The sequence below is a fragment of the Notothenia coriiceps genome, unplaced genomic scaffold (genome assembly GCF_000735185.1).
Source record: "Notothenia coriiceps isolate Sejong01 unplaced genomic scaffold, NC01 NC01_scaffold00010036, whole genome shotgun sequence".
Lineage (NCBI taxonomy): Eukaryota > Metazoa > Chordata > Actinopteri > Perciformes > Nototheniidae > Notothenia > Notothenia coriiceps.
The window spans coordinates 1,887-10,129 of NW_011342737.1; the positions used below are offsets into that span (position 1 = coordinate 1,887).

Genomic DNA, 8,243 nt, shown 5'->3' on the forward strand with positions numbered 1-8,243 from the left:
TATCGATCAATTATATTATTTTATGTGCCATTGTTAATGTTATTAATATGTTTATTGTTGGTTTGGACGTTTAGTTGGATGTGTAGTTTTATTTATATACTATAGATTTATAACTTGTTATGTAATGTTTAATGTTTGAACCAAACCGTATCTGCAATGTCAGTTGTTAACGAATACCACTTTAATGTTACCGTTTTTGGTTTAACCTCGATCACATGTGCCACGTCGACATAATAGACCCTTTAATCTTATTAGCCTAGTCCTAGCCCATAACCGTCTGTTAGTTATAAGTTTACTTAGGCCTAGTAATAATCGTAGACTAGTGGAAAACAGCGAACGTAGGATTTATGGTTCTCTATTGAGGTGAGGAGAGGATGGTGAGAATGGAGATTATTCGGAACATCTTGATCACAGGCTCAGGTATCCCAGTCTCCGGACATGATGCTTCGACAAGGTGGTATTGGACCTATATAAACTCAATCGACCAACCGGCGGATTAGGTTTTGTATGCGCGAGAGATTTTGACATGATGCTGCGCCAATAGTTCACCTAGCGAGTTCGGTCGGCACAGGATTAGATCAATCCACGCGCAAGTGTACTTTTCCCCACCATAAACCTCGTAAGCTGGTTAGTGTTGTACCTGTTCGCATGGACTGTCGCGTCGCAGTATGAAGGACTTTACTTCTGTTGATTATATTAATCGTTATATATTCTTCAATTTGAAATTGAGAAAGAACGTTTGCCGTTAAATTTGACATAAGGGAAAGATTTTTTACGACTGAACTAGCGAATTTGAGGCGTGTGACTCGAGACTAAACCAGTCGTCCGCCCACGGAAAGTGACTCAAACTAGAGAATTCGGACGTTTGGATTGACGAGCCCCGTCCAATTACGGCGGCGCCGGCGCCGCCGGCCGGGGGGCCGCCCGGGCGGTGGCGGGCGGCCGGGCCGGCCGCCGGGGCGCGGGGTCGCCCGCCCGCCGGGCGGGGGCCGCGGCGGCGGGCGGGGCGGCGGGCCGCTGCCTACTGATTAAATAAAAATACTGTTATGAACACTATACAATGTCTTTATTTTGGTAGATACCAGAATACATGACACAATCAATCTTTGTTATATATTTATGTTCTCTTGTTTAAATAATCATACCAGTATTTAATGTGTGCTGGTCACCTGGAATCCTGGTAAGCTTCCAGCATGTTATATTTAATACTATTATTAAACATAAGCTGGTGATAGATGGATAAACCAGCCATCCCGGCCAGCTAAAGTGTCCAAAATCCCTCTCCAGCCAACCATTCCAGCCTAATATCTACTGGCTGTTCAATTTACAACAGCCTGACCAGCTACATTTATCTAAGCTGGTTTTTTCAGCAGTCATTATTATTTATTTACTATTTTATGAACATCTCTATGAATTATAATCAAATGTATAGCAGTCTGTGTTCTGTTGCCTGAGCCAAGTGTGCCTGCTATTTATTATTATTTATTTACTATTTATTGAGAATCTCTATGAATTAAAGTCAAATGTTTACCAGTCTGTGTTCTGTTGCCGCACCGGACAGGATCATCGTCCCCATTTTCGCTCCCGTCTGTATCTCTACCGCTACTTGAATACTGTGGCTCAAACTGGTATGGTTCCACCACGTTAGACTCGCCCGCATGATCTGATTCCACCACACCGGCATCCTCTTCAATAAAATCCTCCTCTTCTTGAAAGTGCACCGAGTCTATTGACGACTCACTGTCACTCGATGCTGTCGAAATATCCGAGCCAGAGTCCGACATCAGCCATATAGTTAGTGTATTATTCAAAAAGTGTTCTACTCGTGACGTGCGTGACGTCACTAACCGGCGAAAGCTGTTTGGTCCGGAGCGGTCGTGTAACATCGGAAACGAGCATGGAAAGTTGTAATAAATCACGATTTATAAATACAGCGGGCATATTGTCATTAATGACAAATGATTTCCCATTAATAATAGTATATATTATCCTAATAAGAACAGTGTTGTCCTTCATTTTGTAAGCTCTTTAAGCACCTCAACCAGGCTTTGTCTGTCTGTCAGCAGGATGACCAACCAACAACTGCCCTCAATTTCATGGGGCTTGTTGAAATGGTGTATCTTGGGCCAAGGAAGAACCCATTACATTTTGGAGTGGATCCAAATCTGTGCTTTTTCCATGCTCTACTATTTGTATTAGTACTTGTTAGTAAAACAATTGTATTTAATATGAATAAATCCCAGCTTTAGTTATCTTTGTTTTCATCTTTACGTTTTTTGGAGGATGAAATGTAGACACACCTGGTTACTACACTGCTCAAAAAAATGTATGGAACACTTTTTAATCAGAGTATAGCATTAAGTCAATTACACTTCTGGGATATTGTTCTGGTCAGTTAAGTAGAAGAGGGGGTTGTTAATCAGTTTCAGCTGCTTTGGTGTTAATGAAATGAACAACAGTTGCACTAGAGGGGCAGCAATGAGACAACCCCCACAACAGGAATGGTTTTCCAGGTGGAGGCCACTTCCTCATCTTTTCTGACTGTTTTCCACTAGTTTTGCATTTGGCTAGCCGCTAGGGTCAGTGTCACTACTGCTAGCATGAGGCGATACCTTGACCCTATAGAGGTTGCACATCAATACGTGACATTGCCAGAAGGTTTGCTGTGTCACCCAGCACAGTCTCAAGCGTATGGAATAGATTCCAGGAGACAAGCAGGTACTGTAGGAGAGCTGGACAGGGCCGTAGAAGCGCCTCAACCCATCAGCAGGACAGGTATCTGCTCCTTTGTGCAAGGAGGAACAGGATGAGTCATACAAAATGATCTGGTGTGAATGTGTCCGACCAATCAGAAACAGACTTCATGAGGATGGCCTGGGGGCCCGACGTGGAGCTCAACAGAACCCCAGAATTGACAGGCACCCTGTGCTTTTCACAGATGAGAGCTGGTTCCCCCTGAGCACGTGACAGACGTGAAAGGGTCTGGAGAAGCCGTGGAGAACGTTATGATGCCTGTAACATTGTTTAGCATAACCAGTTTGGTTGTGGTTCAGTGATGGTCTATCCATGGAGGGACGCACAGACCTCTACAGGCTAGACAACAGCACCCTGACTGCCATTAGGTATCAGGATCCTTGGACCCATTGTCAGACCCTACGCTGGTGCAGTGAGTCCTGGGTTCCTTCTGGTGCACGACAATGTGGCGAGAGTATGCAGAAATTTCCTGGAGGAGGAAGGAATTTAGGAACTGACCTAAATCCAATATAACGCCTGTGGGACATTACGTTTCGGTCAAAACGAAGCTGCCAGATTGCACCTGAGACTGTCCAGGAGCTCAGGGATGCCCTGGTCCATTTTGAGTTTTTGCAATGGAATTACTACCCTGCCGCATCAATTTTCTACTTTGATTTGTGGAGTGTCTTTGAATTCAGCCCTCTGTCGGTTGATCATTTTCATGTCCAGCAAATGATGTGGCATTCTTTCGTTCCTAACACATTACCCAGTCCATATCAGTATAGATATCCAGCATGATTTATTTTCCCATTGAGATCTGATGTGTTTTCAAAGTGTTCGTTAAACATTTCTTTGAGCAGTGTAGTTACTTTGAAAGAAATGGACCCTCATTTTAAATCCCCTTATTAATGAGACCTTAAATTCACTCACAACTCGTAACATGTAGTCCTCCACAGTGTGAGTAGTCATTCTCTGAAGGGACAGGAATGTCGCATTTGTATCCGCTCTGGTCTTGTTCAGCAACTCCTGTGGAGACAGTTATAAATGTCATGTGTTATATGAAACACAAACACCATCGGCAGCACTTCTAAGAAAAGCTTTTTATCTTTAAGTATACCACTAGCTGTTCATTGGTCTTCGCATGCAGGGTGTCCTGGGTGATGGCGGCAGCAGGGTTGGAAGACTGGAAGACAGATTTACATATAGTCAGCACACCATTTTTTATGTAAAGAACCCCATAGACAAGCGCATTCAGTTTCACTAAACAGAGCCCAGGACAGGATATTTAATGCTTTGCAGTGAGTTGCTCTTTACCTCGGCCTCGTACTCGGCCCACGCATCTTTGCGTTCTGCCTCACTGAGCTCCTCATCTTGTTTATGGTCCAGCAGAGATTCATGCTCGTGGAAAGAAACTATGTGGTCTTTAGAGGTTTGTAACAGCTGTGTCAGGACCTTATCCTGAGAATCAGACACAAAAAGTCACTCAATACTGCACATTCATCCTGTACGCCATTGTCAGACAGCTGAGTATGATTTTAGCTTACAGAACCTGAAAATAAAACAGTCACCTTTGGCAAAACAGAGGTGCTTCTTTTGCTTTTTTTAGAGTTTGGGTGGTCCAGCAGGTCCGGCTCGAATGTGTAAAGTTCAGTCAGTTCAAACAGAGTGTAGTGCCTCTTGATCTGCTGCTGATCCACCACTCGATAGGACAAAGACTGCTTGGTCACCTGACGATCATAGATCTTCTCCTCCATGGTGCCCTGAAGATAAAATGACCGTCATCATTAACGGGACTGAAATGTTTTAGGAAGTGAAACACAGTAGCTCTAAGAGATCTGTGTCCATAAGACATTGCTTTGAGCACTGATCACAAAAAACATTAACCATTCCTGTATTTCTCAATTAACGCAAATATAAGGTCAAAGTAAGAACTTTGTGCTACACACATTTAACAAATGTATGTAGCAGCAGAGCCTCTTTGCTCATATGATCCCTAAATGTATCTGACAGTTCAGCTCAAGACACTAAACATTTGGACCCAAAAACATCCAATGCTACTCTAACTTGGTTATTTTTTGTTATCAGGTGATAGCTGTAGTCCTGGCAAAATTCATGCTTTGTAAAACTTGTATAATATAACCTTTAAAGAAGAGGGAAAAACAATGGAAAATTAGAAAAAGAAGGAGACAACCTGAGACAAAACTCAAATGAAGCATTCCTTCAGTAATTCAGGGTTGACAGTAAATGTATTTTAAATGTTGCAGTGACTTTGTTAAATAGTCACACCAGTTAATAACTAGACTAAACAAATGTCCACCTACGTTTATCAAAACCGTAACTTTTATATTTAAACAAAGACCAGTGAGCCTACCTGAGCCAGGAAGCGGTACACAAACACCTGTTTGAGCTGACCGAAGCGGTAGACCCTGTAAATGCTCTGTATGTCATACGAGGGATTCCATGAGGCGTCGAAGATGATGACCCGGTTCGCAGCGACGAGGTTGATGCCAAGTGAGCCGGCTCTCGTTGAAATGAGAAACAATCGGCCACTGAAATAAATATCAATAAAATACAATCGGAAGAGAAACTTTTTAAATATTCTTATTTAAGTTTAATAAAATAAAGAAAGATTGCAATAACAGTGGGATAATCTGTACCGATCATTGGTGTCATTGTTGAACTTATCAGCCCATTTCTTCCTTAACAAAGCACTGGTGGAACCGTCAAGACGATAGTAATCAATGTTTTTAATCCAGCTGCCCGCTGTGAGAACAATGAAGAACGGAATAAAGGTTAAGTACCATCAAGAAGGACGTTTCCTAAATAAACAATTTTTTTTTGACATAAACAGAATACCTTTGAATGCTGATGAGTTTCTGGCATTGTGAGAATCTTTCAGGAAGTCCTCAATAAGGTCCAACGAGATCAATGACTGACTGAAAACAAGCCTAAAGATTCAAGAAATGGGTTTGGTTAGTTATGAGGAGCAGTCTAGATACAGTTATTTCGGAGATGAATTAGCTTTAAATTAGAAAAGACACGTACACTTTATCCCCAAGGTCTTCAGCCATTCTGAGGATCTCAAACAAGAGCACCAGCTTCCCCGAGAGCTCCATGACTTTAGCGTCCTCTTCAGTCACCATGCCTTTGAACCATGGCTCATCTTGTGTCGGACCACCTAGAGCTGATGGTTGGTGTGAAAACCACAAGGGTGGAGTACTTGTTAAAAATGTAGCTTTTTTACCTTCCAGTGCTGGAGCAGTTGTGGACACACCAGCAACACCCGCTGTAGGGCCGGCCTCGCTGTTCCCTCCTGGCCCTTTGATCGCTCTGAGTGCACTACAACAGGCAAACATTGTGTATTAAGGTAAATCAATCAAATATACATCATAAAATAAACTTGAGAGCTGCTGTTTAAGCAAAGCAGCACACTTCAAAAGGTCCCAAATGATTTCCTTTCACATTTTGGTTTTAAGTTGATGCATTGTCTGACCATTCTACATATCTTTTTTTTGGAAGCTTTTGCTTATTTATCAATTTAGATTTACATCAGTAAATCATTTGCTACTGAGCATGGCTTTAAAAGGCACATCATCACAATCAGTCACAATATCTAAAGACGTTCATAAACCATGTGATAAGACTTTATTAAAGCATGCGTAGTCTTACCTCTCAGCCACAGCACGCTCTTCATTTCTCCGCTGTTCTGCTGATTCATTTGTATTCTTATTTAGAAGATATCCCTGTAATGAAAATCCAGTTTATTAAGATTTGAACCCCTTAACATTATTTTACACAACATGACATGAGTGATTTTTTTTTAACCTTCTTTATTTTGCTGATGTGGTTCAGCTGAATGCACCAGGGGTGGGTCCAGATGCGGCTGAGCACCTGAAAGTCCTTGAACAGATTTGCTCCCACCTTCACATTCACTCTGTTCTTCGAGGAACCCATAGCTGGAAAAACAAACATAATTCCAATGTTCACAATTCGATTTTTCTTGAGCTGTAATCACTGATCAAGTTCAAATGTAGCGACAGATTCTCACCAGTGATGTTGTCGAGGTAGTAGCGGTACAACCTGTACTGATGTGGGGAGAGCCTCACAGCCAGCACGTACTCGTGTTTGGGAGGCAGAAACTGAGTCAACTCTGAGTAATCTCTTCTCTGAAAAAAAAAGATGAACACGTTGTGAGAGCTGGAAAACTAAGCAAAACTGAATGTGTACATATACAGACAGTGTGCACGTTGCTGTATTTCTTTTTTTACCTGCACACATCCAGCCAACATTGCATGAAGCACGTGCGCTCGCTTCTTCATGATGCGGACGTCTCGTGACGTGGAGTCCGCACACTGGCCGTTCTGTATGGGGTTGATGAAGCGGTTTCTGAATTCGCCCAGTGAGCCCAGCAGATTCTTCTTGATGAAATTCACCATGCAGTGGTCTGTTGGGAACAAAATATTGTGTATCAATAGGAAGATTTTCGAAACAAAATATCCGTCAAAATGTGAGGCCTACACCTAATTTCCTCACAAGTACTGCAGGTTTAGTTTATGAATATCCTAAATTCAGGGTGATGAATTTAGGGAGTAGCCTCGTTGGTACTTTATATGTAAAATAATGATACCATTTTAGGAAAAGGCATTATATCGACCTTTGGGGAAAAATCGGTGGCCATCTTGGATTTGAAGGTCAAAAATAGGTCAAATCATCAAAACAACATCAAATATGAATTCCTCGACCCAAAAAGTACCAGAAATCATGTATTGAATAGGGCCGGGACTTTAACGCGTTAATTAAGATTAATTAATTACACAAAAATTAACGCATTTTAATCGCACTTATTTTTGCACCGCGGAACGTTTCTCACTGGATGAGTTTCAGGGGTACCGATTATACTGGAGCACCAACTAACGCTCATGACTTCAAACAACAACAAACCACAGTGAACAATAGTCAAACATGAACGAACAAGCTGATGAGACCGCTTTGGTTGGCCCCGTGGATGGGACATTTTGTTTTAAAAAACGGACGGATGGAAGCATCGATAAGAGCACGGTTGTTTGCAAATTATGCAAAAAGGAATTTGCGTATCACCGCAGCACATCAAGCCTCAAGTATCACCTCAATGCAAAACCTATAGCAGCTAGCGTGGAAGCTAGCGTGGACGTTAGCCCGACTCGGAGTACAAGGACCCACACCCAATTCGCGTTGATCAAACAGTGGCCTATGCAACAGAGAGATTTTATTTTTCATCAGGATATTGGAAGAATAGGAGGGATTGAGGTCAATCACTGGCACTTTTTTATTTTATTTTAAATGGTACAGTACACTTTATGTTGAACTATTTATTACGTTGTTGGTGCAACTGGCACTTTATGTTGAACTGTTTATTGTTTTTGCCAAGGTTATTGAGAGAGTTGGACTGAAATTGATTAGATTTTTTAAATCAACTGTTGGTAAATCAACAACGTCTGTTATGGCCTCTGAAGCAACAGAGAGATGTTTTC

At 42.0% G+C, this 8,243-nt stretch overlaps 1 protein-coding gene across 1 annotated transcript in view; it reads right to left on the bottom strand.

Moving 5' to 3' along the window:
- Window positions 1–1,547: 1,547 nt before the first annotated feature.
- Window positions 1,548–8,243, bottom strand: part of LOC104945804 (transcriptional regulator ATRX-like) — a 25,543-nt gene continuing 18,847 nt past the window's right edge. The window contains exons 17-29 of the mRNA XM_010771522.1: window positions 7,002–7,177; window positions 6,782–6,899; window positions 6,559–6,689; window positions 6,403–6,476; window positions 5,978–6,072; window positions 5,779–5,917; window positions 5,590–5,681; window positions 5,391–5,496; window positions 5,105–5,282; window positions 4,302–4,493; window positions 4,048–4,191; window positions 3,851–3,916; window positions 1,548–3,759 (exon numbers count right to left, since the gene is read on the bottom strand). Coding sequence (XP_010769824.1) covers window positions 3,574–3,759; window positions 3,851–3,916; window positions 4,048–4,191; window positions 4,302–4,493; window positions 5,105–5,282; window positions 5,391–5,496; window positions 5,590–5,681; window positions 5,779–5,917; window positions 5,978–6,072; window positions 6,403–6,476; window positions 6,559–6,689; window positions 6,782–6,899; window positions 7,002–7,177 — 1,697 coding nt within the window. The 3' untranslated portion in view covers window positions 1,548–3,573. The remainder of the gene's footprint in view (window positions 3,760–3,850; window positions 3,917–4,047; window positions 4,192–4,301; window positions 4,494–5,104; window positions 5,283–5,390; window positions 5,497–5,589; window positions 5,682–5,778; window positions 5,918–5,977; window positions 6,073–6,402; window positions 6,477–6,558; window positions 6,690–6,781; window positions 6,900–7,001; window positions 7,178–8,243) is intronic.